Source organism: Cryptotermes secundus, unplaced genomic scaffold (genome assembly GCF_002891405.2).
Source record: "Cryptotermes secundus unplaced genomic scaffold, Csec_1.0 scaffold1465, whole genome shotgun sequence".
NCBI classification, from domain to species: Eukaryota; Metazoa; Arthropoda; class Insecta; order Blattodea; family Kalotermitidae; genus Cryptotermes; species Cryptotermes secundus.
Window position 1 is genome coordinate 45940 of NW_019742004.1, and position 14960 is coordinate 60899.

The following is a 14960-nucleotide window of genomic DNA, read 5'->3' on the forward strand; positions in this document are numbered from 1 at the left end:
TAATATTTTCCCAGTTAAACACAGGTCTCCTAAGCAATTCTTCCCCCAAGAACTTCTAACCAGAACGTCTCAATGCATGTTCCATGTCCATTTCATTCAGTCCTTCATTTAATCGTTTGAACATTAGTATTGAGCTGAAGCATACAAATTATAAAGTTACCTTTTACATAATTTTCTTTCTTTCTTACTTCATGTCTCACAGGATCAAAATGCTTCCTTAGTACTTTTTGTTCTCAGCACCCTTCTTCCCTTAATATAAAAGAGTAGGTTTCAAACTCATTCAAAAGAGGTAGAAACTGTAGTTTTATATATTGTCATGTTTAGTTCCTTAAATAAGTCAACAAAGGTAGTTTATTCTGAAATGAATAATAGTATGCTTACCCCAAATTTAATATGCTCTTAATTTTATCTTGGATCTACTTAAGGTCTGTTATTCTCATTTCCAAGTAGCACTGGACGTCTGAATAATTTCCAAGTATTTACTAGCTCTGCATACATATAAGATTTTTACATAGATGCAACCAATTTCAAAACTGGCTTAGAAATTTGTTTTTAAAAATTCAATTTTATGGCTTTCAAAAATGTACCTACAGCAGAGGGTTAAGTTATGCTCTATTATGCGTCACTGCACAGTATGCTATCTTACAATGTACATAGGCAGACACGGTGGAGACATAATATAAACAAACCTCCACTCACTCACCTGATCCCAAGGCATGATGGGAGTTTGAGATGAAATTATCTGGCTTGTCCCACAATGGCCCCTGGTTTGACCTTGTGTCCCATACCATTATCATCCCATCCCGTGCCCCTGTTGCAAACACAGCTGTGAACAAACAGACAGCATTTACTCTCTATCAAGAAAAACGATACTATTCTTAAGTAAGTTTACACATAAGATACCATTTGGGAGAGATACTGTTTAGTTTTATCTAATTCTGCTTTCTGCTGCATTCTTTCCCACTATATTTTATTATACTCTATGTACTGCTTTTAGTTTGGTTTCTTTGTTTCATGGCTGAGGATTATTTAAGTATCCTGAGTGTACAATTTATCTTGATCAACTGAAATAACTCTTTCCTTAGGATCAAATAAAAGAAATGTTTTGGATAAAGGTTGTTCAGATTTTATGGGGGCACATACATGATACCATATAGTTTGTTTATGACACCTTTCGCTAATGAGATATCAAGGTCACTAGCACTTCTTTAAATGGCACCATATATTTTTAATTTGACAAATTCAAAAATACTATCACAAAGTACCATTCTGATTCAACAGAATGCAACAATATATAACAGATCTCAAATATCATCCTGAATTAATAACTTGGTATTTTGAACCAACAAAATGATTTACAGAAGACGCTCAAACTGTTGACCATTAAAGTTAACACTGAGTTGCAATCACTGGATGAATGACTACCTTGATCATTCAATGTACAGAGCAACGTAATTACCTTTGCAATTTTAACAGTTTTGCGTACTACAATACTAACAGCTGGAATTAATTAATACACACCAGTATTAACTAATTTCACTTATCGCAGCACTATTAACAAAATACTGTGACATATTTGCGCTATGCAGGACACCCCCTCCCCCGCCAGCAGTGACGTAACACCTTCAGAGCGTTGTCACTGCTACGGTAATAGGCCAGTCAACACCCCGGCCCCTCCCACGGTGACGTTACCAAGGGATGCCGCAGTTGCTACAGAGCAGTAAACAACTCTACAGTGTTGCTAGGCAACCTGTAAACACGGCATCAGGCAACAGCAGTACCTATTGCGTAACTGTTTTCTGTGTTGCCCGTAACGAGGCTAAATAAGGAACAGCGAACACTGTTCACTTTTGAATGAGTGAGTGATTAGTAGTGAGTAGTGAGTACTGAGTCAGTTACTAGTTATGAGGAGTTGAAAGATAGCAGCCGCCTAAAACAGTTAAAATGTAGCAGCCGCCAAGGACAGTTGGAATAGAGCAGCAGTTGCGGAAAGAAGACCTGAACGCGTGATCAGAAGAGTTTATGTGTGATAATCAGTGATAGTTTGTGATAACTGAGAAGGTACTGGGAGCGAGTAATTAAGTGACACTTGTACAGCTCCCGCGTTATTAAAACGTGAATACTACTGAGGACAGAGGGAATAGAATAGTGTGCAGGGTTTGTGGATTGTGTAAACCCGCAACAGTGTTATAATTAATTGTAGCCAAGACTTTTAGGTTGTTAAATAAACCAATTAACAATCCGAATGGCATCTTCAGTGGCAAAACACATTACAATACATAAAACATATGATTTGAAACCATAAAATAAATAAAGTGACAGGATTAAAAATTTCACTTATAACAGATTCTGTACAACAGTGGAAAGAATGTCTTTAAAGACGACATCTGACAGGACCTTCCCCAGAACTATAAAATATTAATGCAGACAAGGAAAATGCTTAAGATGCGGAGACTGTATTTTTAATATATAACATGCCACTAGGCCTAATACTGTAATGAGAATAGTGATGATCTGATTCCGTATTTCAGCATCCCGTTGCAATTGTTCAATTTAAGGTCCATTATTTATCGTCTGTCAATACTGGAACACTTTTTTATTCACTACTTAATTTTAATTTTAGTTTAACATTATACACTTTGACACTACATGTTTTGGCCCCAAATGGCCATCTTCAGGTGTCTTGATATGTTACAAATATTTTATTAAATTATGTTAAAACTGCTACACTGTCTTAATACGTGTTAAAATCACACGCTGTAGTCCTCGTTTCAAGGTAAAACCACATAAAATCCTTTAAAGTTTCTATTATACTCACGTTATTTTGGTGCATATTATTTCACCTTACATGGGGTGTCGTCCACTGACCCATTCAAAACCAGAATTGAGAAAATTCTCAGCTGCATTCAACAAAACTTATCTTACCTTTGTCCTGTGGCCTGAATACCACTGTCTTGACGCTCCTTGTGTGCCCTCTGAATTGCCGCAACTGTCTCCATGGCGTGATGCTAACATCCCACAGTACAGCTGTATGGTCACCGGATACACTCACTAACTTCAGTTCCTCTTCCATCCATGCCAAGTCAAATATTGCATTGTGATGAGCCTGTGTGCCTGTTAACAAATGACATGGCCCTTAAGACCTACAGGCATCAGTGTAGAGTTACACCAATGTATTAGCAGATTTACAGTGGGCTTGTACAGTGAAGTCAGCAAACTATGGGGGCCATCAAGCTTACTATCAAACAGGTACTAGGAGTAACCTTCTCAGCTTTAGGGTGATCAGAATGTGAAGTTAACCACTCACATCTGAATCCAAGAACCAGAATATACATGACTTTTCATTCATGGAAATTTCCTTGGGTACATCAGTTTTACTACTTAAAGTCTAAGTTTAGGGAGGCATCACACAACATCCTCTCATTTCTGACCACCATTCCTTGCAGTATCCTTCCTTCCCTGTCACAGGTTTCCCCTTCACAACAGATCTGAGGTGTGGATTTGGATGCCATGGTGTGGTGACACATAATTTAAATTATGAAAGGCACAAGGTTCTGTCAATTAAAAAAATGCCTTTAGCTATATAACATCACAAGTGAAAAAAGTTTTTAAAAATAATGCCAACCTCCTAAGCAAGCCCCAAGGGCCTGGGGGATTCCCACCCAGCAAATGGAGGGTGTTGGGGTTCCTCCTTGGCAAACAGGTGTGCCCTTCCCCAGAAATGCACATTTTGGGAAACATCTTTCTTTCTTAATAGTGCATTCCTAAGATTTAACAGCATGTAACTATCTTTCTAAGGTTGGCAAAACCTTCTGCACGGCTTTGGGCGCTGGGATAGTTCATTTGGTATAGCATTTGACTACTAGCTTGATGTCCAAGGACTTGAGGTTCAATTTCTGGCAGAAACAAGAGATGTTTCTCTTCTCCATTCATTCATTCATTTCCTTTATTTTCCATAGATCCATAAAGGTAAAAAACCTAGGCTGTGGAAATAGTCCTTTTGATAATAGATGTGTCCAGATACATATAATAATTGACATGAGTTACATAATTAAAATCACATACATTAGTCAATTAGATAATAAAATAAAAAAATTAATACAATTTCATTTAAATTATCTAAATTAACTGAATTAAATGCATTATAAATTTACACACTTATGACCAATTATCTTTCCTTCTTTCTTTCTTTATTTCATTCTTCCCTAAATCAAAATACATTGATACAGGACGCGTCATATCACAATACTATCAGAGAAAACATATACAGGCAATTCTACAGGTAAACAATACATATAAATCATGCTTATCAAAACGGACAGTTGCATAAAAATCAAGACAAAAGATTACATCAACCACGCAAAAATCCATATCAGATCAGCAATCAGATTATAAATTATTTGTAAGAAGCAAGGTTTTCCATTATTCTTCAATCTAGATATTCCCACAATGAGTAAAAGGAGCCAATATGGAGAAATTTTTTTAAAGCATGTTTAAACTTATCAACATCATTTGTCATGTTCTTAAGATTCTGTGGTAAATTATTAAATATCATAATCGCAGAACAGTAGACACCTTTTTGGACTTTAATTAATTTATAAGTTGAATGCTGTAAATCCGAACTTTGTCTGGTATGGATACTATGTATATCAGAATTTAGTGTGAAAATAGGGGGTGCACCATAGCTCAAGTGGATGGTCGCTGGCTTCCCACTGCAGCAGCCTGGGTTTGATCCCGGGTCTGGTCAAGTGGGATTTGTGGTGGACAAAGTGGAGCTGGGGCAGGTTTCCTCCGAGTACTTCGGTTTCCCTTGCCAATCTTCATTCCACCAATTGCTCCACAATCACCCTCACCTATCATCTGGGGCTGGTACAATAGGCCAGAAGTGGCCGCAGTATAAGGGACTTAGTCCCACTCCACTGACAATAAAGAAAGAAAAGAATAGTGTGAAAGTATCCATACTATTAATAACAAACATGGATATTGAAAATATATGAGGGTTGGAACTTTAATAGTGATAACTATTTATTTACAACTGATACAAAATAGATCCATGTTTCAAAGTTTTACTGTCCTTCAATGTAGTCACCAGTATTGTGTACAACCCGTTGCCCAGCGACGTGGAAGTCGTAGGACACCTTTAGCAGCCCCTGTTGTGTTAATAGTTCGAATGGAGCGGTCTACTGCATGAAGAATCTCTGGAACAGTTCTGAAGCGAATGCCACGAAGTGGTTCCTTCATCTTAAGAATCAAGTCGAAGTCGCAAGGGCTTAAGTCCAGGGAGTATGGGGGATGGTACAGCACTTCCCAGCCCCATCGTCAAACAAGCCATTTCTGCATTTCCACCAAATCAGCGGAACCCATCATGATGCAATTTTTCTCATGCCCAGGTGTTCCTTCAGAATGTGAAGCACAGTCATATGCACTAATCCTGTGTCTCGAGCCAGCTCACAAATCGTAGGGCATCAATCACTCTCCAGTAATGCCCTTCTTCACTGACACTAGGGCGACCTGGCTGACGCATGTCTGCCACATTTTGGCGTCTCTCGTTGAAGGCTTTTACCCCCCTTGCCACTGTTCTGTAAGGCAATGCAGATTCCCCGCAAGCCTCTTGAAGACCTTGATGACACTGTTGTGCTGTACAGCCTCTGGCACATTCAATATTTATCCAACCCCGTTGTTCCTGTTTCGAAAACATCGTGACAACACTACATTAGACCACAAGCTAACACAAGACTCTGTTCTTCTCATCACTGCACATGAGCATGATGTGGGAACGGAGAGTCCATTTGCTCTGAGGTAAGGTAGGTAGCGACACTATTTGGTTCCACTGCATGGAGTCTCTACAGCAGTGTTGCCACTATTAAAGTTCCAACCCTCGTATATTGTAAGTAAAACAGAAGAATATTTAAATATCTAAACAATGGATGACAAGAGTCCATTTTTCTAGCTTTCATAATGATTCTAACTGTTCTTTTTTGAATTTTAAAAATTAAATTACTGTTGTCAGAATTGCCCCAAAAAACAGGGTGTCAAAAAGATGTTACCACGCATATGGTAACATCTTTTTATAATAACAAAATATAATTTTATTTTGTTGCAGACTAAATATGGCCACCCAACTTACTTTTGAAGAAAGAAGGAAGATAGCAGCTTGGATGGAAGTCTTTATGTCACCGTCAGTAATAAGGAATAAATTTAAGAAATGGTTTAACAAGGATCCTCCAAGCCGTTTAACTATCCGTCGAATTCATGAGAACTTTGTGCGCACAGGGTCTGTGGCAAATGACTGTAGGGGAAACAGTGGACGACCTAGAAGTGTTCAAATGGAAGAAAACATGGCATTCAACAAGTAATAATCAGGAGCCCAAGAAAGTCAACTATGAGATTATCATTGGAAACCAAGATTTCTCAGTCAAGTATTTGCAGAATTCTCCACTTAGATCTGGCAATGAAGCCGTACCACATTCAAATTGTACAAGCACTTTCTGATGCTGATAATATTGCTTGTGTACAAACTGCACAAATTTTATTAGAAATTGTAGAAATAGACCCTTATGTTGTGATCCTTATGTCGGATGAAGCCACATTTCATGTGAGTTGAAAAGCCAATAAGCACAAGTGCGTCATTTGGTGTACAAAGAATCCCCATGAAGTAAGAGAGCACAGTCGAGACTCTCCTAAGGTTAACGTATGGTGTGCTACTTCTAAGTTTGTAATAACTGGGCCATACTTTTTTAATGATTTGACTATAATGAGCACTTCTTACTTGGATATGTTGCAGAATTTTGTGCAAAACAATCTACCTCTACATATCTTAAGACATGGTTTCTTTCAATCGTCTTACAACCCTTTGGGTCTTCATGGCCTGGTATGGGGATAGCTTTACTTTACTTTTTTTACTTTAAGATGGTGCACCCCTGCATTATTTCTTACTAGTTCGAAGATACTTGGATGGTACATTTGGTAGACGTTGGACTGGAAGAGGTGGACCTTCCCCTTGACTCCATATGATTTCTGGTTATGGGGAATGGTCCAGGAACGTGTGTATGCTACAAAATCTCGCGACATTAATGATCCTAAAGAACGCATTACAATGGCTGTCCATTCTATACCTACAGAAATATGTCAACGAGCTGTGGACTGTATAGTGAACAATCTGCACAAATGCATTGAGAACCAAGGAGTGTATTAGCTTTATTTGAACTTTTGTATAAAATACTTTTTTTAATAAAAAAATTAACACATGCCACCCAGCCTCCTATATGATGAGTGTCAGGGCCTCTTGCCCTGGGGAAGTGGCAAGGACATAAAACTGACCACTCACCTCCATCTAGTGCTGAGGTTAAGAATGGTACAGCTATACCTCCACTCTCCCATATGTCTTCATGGCATGTGCCATTAATTAAGAGCATGGGGAAAACTTCCTCTTATGCCTTAACCTGTAACACAGTGGTTCTCAAACTGTGGGGCGCAACCCCACTGGGGGGGGGGCGAAAGGCTTGGAAAGGGGGCGCAGCATACTTTCCTACAGATAAAAATTAAAACTGTCCTAAATCAATTAGAAAAGTAACAAAAAATAAAAATACATATAGAAAAACTTTTGATGAGTACAGGCTTTAATTATCATGAATTTCAAAATAACTAATAATTATTCTCTTTACCGGCAATTATAAAACACATATGCCAGAGACAGCATTGATAGTTCGACAGCAGCCGCATCCTCTGAAATCCTCTGAAGTCTATAGACTTTTTAAAATGCTGTGTGAGGAAATGGGTGCCGAACACACTGCTCTGTTGTTTTTTAGGTGATGCTCGATGGCTTTCAAGAGGCAAGGTATTAAAGAGAATGTTTAAGCTGAGGCATGAGGTGTTCTGTTTTTTAAATGTGGAAAATCACTCACTGGCAGACAGTTTCAGCAACAAGGATTTTTTATTGAAAATGGCTTACCTCACAGATATATTTGAGAAACTAAATATCCTCAACACTTCACTTCAAGGGAATGAGGCAACTGTACTTTCTTGGAATGACAAATTGAAGGCATTCATGAGAAAATTAGAGCTCTGGAGAAACAGTATGGAAAGTAACATGCTAGACATGTTCCCTATTCTAGTGTCAATGGTACAAGACACTGATAATCCAGTGCTTCCAATGGACATAAAAAGCTGCCTACTTGATCATCTCATAATGTTGAAAGTTCATTTTGAAAAATACTTTTGCAATGATTTTGATAAATTTAATTGGATTAAAAATCCATTCAAAAATGCTCCTGGGCCATCATCTCTGAAGGTAAATGAGCAAGAACTCATCGATCTCACTAGTGATACTTCGTTAAAAAGTAAATTTAAGAAATTGTCTTTGTTGGAGTTCTGGATACATATTGGCAAAGAATTCCCAACTTTGAGCCAAAGGGCACTGAAGATACTGATTCCTTTCGCAACAACTTACTTATGCAAGACAGGTTTTTCTGCTTTGGCAGCTATAAAGTCAAAGTATCGTTCAAGGCTAAATATTGCTAAAGAAGTTAGAGTGGCGATTTCTGATATTACACCACGTTTTGATAAACTTTGTTCTCAAAAGCAGGCCCATCCATCACACTCAACTTTGATATTTAAATGTTTGATTTTCTTTGCAGAAAAAATTAAACACTTGTTAGTTAAATATTGTTTCATTTCAATACATATCTTGGTTAATTGCAAGTGTTAAAATTAATTCATATTGTAGGCCTAATATTGTGATACATTAATTTTGAGTAAAAAAGCTGCTAAATAGTAAGTAGAAAAACAGAAAATAAAATGAACAAAACATCAAACATACAATGACTTCTATTTTGATAAAAAAAAAACGGCTGGGGGCCTGAGAGTATTTTCTCTTGTCAGGGGGGGCTCAGAGGTAAAAAGTTTGAGAACCACTGCTGTAACAGATTTAGGGATTTGGAGGGGGGGGCATCCAATAGGCACACTGTATTGTATTAAGTTCCAGCAAACAATGACCATAATGTAAGCTTAATAATAAAGGTAACCCCTGGGCTCAAGCAAGCACCAGGACATTGGGACAAATGGAGGAGTGGTGATATAACTTTAACATTATTCACTGTTCCATAACATTACATTCTGTTTTTAACTACATAAACAGTATTTATTTGTGTAATATTATACAAGAATTGAGTCTGTAAGTTTCAGTTAAAGTTAAATTCTGTTATCATTATCACTGCATTCCACTATCAGAAGCCTGTGTTATTGACCATCTGACACAACTTACCATTAATAGACATGTATTTCCATATATTATGAATTTAATTAACTACGTGAAAATGCATAATATTCATTTATGATCAAATGTATCATACGGTTGAAGATACAGGGCTATGAAGTTTTAATCAGTGGAGTCAGAATGTAGGACTAGAAGCAGCTTAATGATTGAATACTAAAAGCGAAGGAGATTGACGATCTCATAGACCAATGGTGAAAAAATCCTCATGACCGTTCATAACTGAAATAGTAGTACCTTCAGCATATATCTCGCCTGACTTCCAGCGTTTACTTTTCAGTTTTGTGTCCTGAATTGCGATCATGCCATCTTCGTTTGCCAGTGCAAGCCAATGCTGGTAGTTCGCTTTACAGCAAAACTGGCATGCGAAAACGAGTGACTCCGGATTAGATTGGCCATAGTTATTTGGGTAAATGCCACAAAATTCATCACAATCATAACACTTCAGTCGTCTGATTGCGAAGTCGTAAGAATTCATGGTTCCTACAAAGAATAAATAGTATAAATTCGTATAAAACTGAATTAATACATTTCACACATGACTGTATACAGCTTTTACTTACTACGCCCAGTTTCTCTTTTATACAATGCGTTCATGAAGTCCATGCTCGTTTTTAAGACATCAAAAAATGGGCACTTGTTTTGTTTACATTCATACCACTTTTCAACGTAACATACAGTAGTTTCTTTAGTTTTGTTTAGGATCCTACGCGGGAAAGAAATATCGATTCTCAGTCGATCGACTGATGGCAATAATTTACGAATTGACCGAAAATGGCGAAAAATGTAATTACTTGAAACCAAATAGAAACAAAATGGCGATGCACCTACTGTGAATTAAGGAAGGGCAAATGTCCCATTTAGGTTACGTTTTCGGTTGAGTCTTCTTGAGCGTTCTTGAGTCTCTTTAAAAGTTAATGGTTGCCCATCCACTCACGAAATTCGTTTCATATGAAACCCCACGGTTCATTACAATATTATTTCCAATTAGTATCGTATAACATTGGAGCCGGGATGGCCGAGTCTGTACTGCTGAACACCGAGGTTTCGGAGTTCGAGTCCCAGTAAGGTCAAGAATTTTCTCGTTTCCAAGTCGTCCAGACCGTCTAGTGGGTCCACCCAACCTCCTATCCAATGCGTACCAGGAGATCTCACCGGAGGTGAAGTAGCTGGTGCGTGAAGCTGATCACTAACCTACAACTATTTCTGACGTCAAGAACACAGAAAATGTGGATCTATACATCCACTCCCCACACCCCTTCATGGCGTACTGCTTAATTAGTTAGGCACAGGGACAACTTTACCCTACCTTACCCTATCACGTAACCATATTATTTCTGATGAGTACCCAATCACCTTATTTTCTTTCAATTAATTTTAATATTCTCATCTATTGTCCTCCTTTGTCAGTAGCTGACAAAGCTTTCAAATCCTGACTTAATTCACAATTCATTACGATTTTGGGGCAATCTGGCATACAGTTTGTGAAAATAGTATTGCCTGGAATGAATAATTGGTATCTAATAGTTGTCCTCATCAGTTACAAATACTCTTTCACAGCAGCATACAAGAGAGCCTCTTGTAATATATGAAGCATTATAATAACTCTGTAAATCAACTGCATATGCATTGATCATATACAGAGTGAATGCCTACTGCAAGTTCTTTGGCGGTTGAGGCAAAGTTTCATGTAAAAAGTAAAGCTATCCCTGTACCAGGCTGTGAAGGCCCATAGGGTTGTGAGACTGAGGCTGAATGAACCCCAGCGCCATAGTGCGACTGGAAGGGTTAGGTCAATTGAAAAAAATCCAATGACCTCATCAGGACTTGATCCCGTGACCTTCCGGCTTGTAGCATAGTGCCTCAACCAACTACGCTACCGCGTGCCCCAAGTTTCATGTACTACTCACATCAGATTGGTTCACACAGTTGGACTTGTGGTGTTGTCAATAAACCAAACATCTATACATATTACAATCATCAATCCATTAAATCCTACAGAAGTGGTCTCAAGTTATGTGCTGGCCCATCCACAAAACCCATGCGTCTTGTTGATACTGCTACTGTATTTCACCTGTGTAATAAGCAGTCATGACTCTGTCATGTTCTTCCCTGTGCCAAAAAGCCATGAGTGAGTTATGCTCTGAAGCAATGAGTATTCATGTACAATACCTATGCAAACCTGGCTATGTAAATAATGAAAGACAATTTGGATATGACAGTTCTACATAGGGCTAGCCATGTAATTATAAACAAATTACAACAGATAGGGTTGTTACTGTACAAAGAATCAAGAACTCCTGAAGAGAAATTGGATATAAATGATGCTGGGCTTCACCACTTCACTCAAAATTCCCTTTCACATCTTGTACAGGTGACGAGGGTTTAAAATTTAAGAGTCTGAGTTTCGACTTTGCTTTGTTTCTGAAAACAAACTTTCAATATATAAATGTGAACATTTTCTGGAGATGCAAGGAATGCATGCATAACAATAGGGACACTTCCAACATCTGCTGTGGCGTGAATTTTATTCAATATACTGGTCTATTGTGCTGCCAACTGCACTATAGGTCTGAACAAAGCTGACTGAGGGATCTTGATTCCCTTCTGCTGGACTGACTGAAAGATTTTTCACAGGCTCACAAATAAGCTTTCTGTACAAATATTGTTACATTAATTTTCATATCACAATTAATGATCAATAAACTCATTCTCTTTGGAATAAGGAAGGACTGCTTGATCCGTGGAAGGAGTCTGCTATTGTATCAATTCACAAGAAGGGTGATAAAACCAACTCTAGCAATTATCATATCACTGGTATCAACTTCACATAAAATTTTATCACTACTATCAACTTAATACAAAATTTTATCCAATATCCTTCTCTCAAGGTTAAGTCCATATATGGATGAAATTATTGGGGAACATCAGTGTAGGTTTCAACATAACAGATCAACTGCTGATCAGATCTATTTCATTCATCAGATACTGGAGAAAAACTTGGAGTATGAGATGGCACATCAGCTATTCATAGACTTAAAGGAAGCCTATGATTCAGTTAGTAGGGAAATACTGTACAATATTCTCATAGAGTTTGAGGTACCCATCAAACTAGTTAGGCTGATTCATATCCAAAATTGCCTAAAACAAGGAGATGCTTTATTGCCACTGTTTGTCAACTTTGCTTTAGGGTATGCCATTAGGAAGGTCCAGGAAAACCAGGTGGGACTGAAATTAAATGGGACACATCAGCTGCTGGTCTATGTTGATGATGTGAATCTACTGGGTGATAACATAGATACCACAAAGAAAAACATACAAACTTTAATTGATGATAGTAGAGGGGTTGGTCTGGAAGTAAACACAGAGAAAACTATGTATATGTTGCTGTATCTTCATCAGAATGCAGGGCAAAATCTGACATAAAAATGGCTAACAGATGTTTGGAAAACATGGCACAGTTCAGACATTTGGGAACAACAATAACAAATCAAAATTTGATTCAGGAGGAAATTAAGAGGAGATTGAATCTGGGTAATGCTTGCTATCAATCAGACCAGAGCCTTTTTTCTTCTAGTCTGCTGTCTAAAAACATAAAAATTAGAATATACAAAATTATAAATTTGCCTGTGATTCTGTATGGGTGCAAAACTTGATCACTGACATTAAGGGAGGAACACAGACAGAGGGTGTTTGAAGTCGGTGCTGAGGAGAATATTGGACTGAAGAGATGAAGGGACAGGAGGTTAGAGAAAACTTGTACTCTTCTCTGAGTATAACTAGAATGATCAAGTCATGGAAGATGAAATGGGCAGGGCATGTATCACAAATGGAGAGGAGGAATGCATATAGGATATTGGTGGAAAAGCCAAGATGTAAATTGGGGGATAATATTAAAATGGATCTTAGGGAGATAGGATGGGGTATGGACTGGCTCAATCTAGCTCAGATTAGAGACCAGTGGACAGATCTTGTGAACACGATAATGAACCTTCCAGTTCCACAGAATGCTGGGAAGTTCTTTAGTAGCTGCACAACTGGTGACTTCTCAAGAAGGGCTCAGCTCCATGAAGTTAGTTATCACAATAATTATAAAATACTGGGTAAAATGTTCAGATATTCACCTTTCACAAACATACCAAATGGTTATGATATATCTTTGAAATTAGGCACATAACAAATGTACAAAATTAAACATTACTGATATACTTGTAGATGGTAACCTGTGATGCATTAGCCTGCTGTAGGTATGCAAGAGTGGGGTATAGGTAAAACGTCCCTGTACTTAATTAATTAAACACTATGTCATGAAGATGTATGGGGCAGTGGAGATATAGCTCCATGATTCTTGGCCCTGGGACTAGATGGAGGTAGGTGGTTAGCTTCACCCCTCTGCTACTTTACTCCTAAGGAAAGACTCCAAGTACACATTGGGAAGGACATTGTGCTGAAAACCCTGCTGAGAAATAATCACAATTCCTCAGCCATACAGCCTGTAGCCTGTCACTATACCGAATGAACTATCTCAGCTCCTCAGACAGCACTGAGGTGCAAATAAAATTCACTTCTCAGCAGCTTCAGAGTAATGTTTAATAGAAGTATTTTACAAACTTTGAAAAGATGCTGTTAAATGTTAAGGGCAGATAAAAGTAAAAATGTAAAAGTAAAGCTATCCCTGTAACAGGCAGTGAAGGCCCATAGGGTTGTGAGACATTAAGGGTCCCAAATTATCTAGACAATCGGCTCAAAGATGGCGGTAAGGTAACAAGAGTAATACAAGGTTGTATTGGAAAGTTCCCAGACTGTTATTGTTGTATCTGTCTCGGTAAAAGAAGATGAGAAGAGAGTCCAAAGTCACACTTTCGAAAGCCTTTTGCATCAATCTGCCATGTAACACCATGTTGTGAACATGCATTGTTTTTATACGTGTGCTTTTTCCACTGCGTGTTTTGTTTTGTCTGCAATGGATGGAAAAATCGAGCAATGTGTCAGCATCAAGTTTTGCGTGAACCTTGGTAAGTTTGCTACCAAAACCATTGAAACGTCTCGTAAGGCTTTTGGAGAATATTCTTTAAGCCAAACAGTGGTTTTTGAATGGCATTCATGTATCAAGGCCAGCTGAGTGTCAGCTGAAGATGACAGAGGTTCAGGGCGACCAAGCATCAGCAAAACATCAGAAAATGTTCAAAAAATTCGAGAACTCATCCACGAAGACTGTTGCTGAACAATCCATGAGCTCACAGACACTGATGGGATCAGTTATAGAGTTTGCCAGGAGATCTTAACACAAAATTTTAACACACACAGCACTGTTCCTTTATCACGACGAGCCTGCCCACATGTCCCTGAAGACCACAGAGTTTGTGACTAACAACGTGGTTATTGTTCCCCATCCTCCCTATTCACCGGACTTAGCCCCATGATTTCACTTTGTTTCCCAAGTTCAAAGTGAAACTGAAGGGGTTACAGCTTTAAACAGTGTCTGACATTCAAAGGGAATCACAAGCGGTACTACAGCATTAAGGAAGATGGCCTTCATGGTATTTTTGAAGCTTGGAAAAAACGATGGGATTCCTGTATACATTCCCAAAGAGACTATTTTAAAGGAGATGACAGCCAAAATTGAGTAAGTTAAGCCAGCATCTTTTACATTCAATCTGCTTTCTGCATCTCGTACATATATATATAT

General features: G+C 38.2%; 1 protein-coding gene across 1 annotated transcript in view; it reads right to left on the reverse strand.

Moving 5' to 3' along the window:
* LOC111872991 (protein lethal(2)denticleless) overlaps nucleotides 1-10148 on the reverse strand; it is a 31569-nt gene extending 21421 nt beyond the window's left edge. The window contains exons 1-4 of the mRNA XM_023867338.2: nucleotides 9835-10148; nucleotides 9509-9754; nucleotides 2926-3114; nucleotides 704-826 (exon numbers count right to left, since the gene is read on the reverse strand). Of these exons, the coding sequence (XP_023723106.1) occupies nucleotides 704-826; nucleotides 2926-3114; nucleotides 9509-9754; nucleotides 9835-9877 (601 nt within the window). The 5' untranslated portion in view covers nucleotides 9878-10148. The remainder of the gene's footprint in view (nucleotides 1-703; nucleotides 827-2925; nucleotides 3115-9508; nucleotides 9755-9834) is intronic.
* Nucleotides 10149-14960: the final 4812 nt, after the last annotated feature.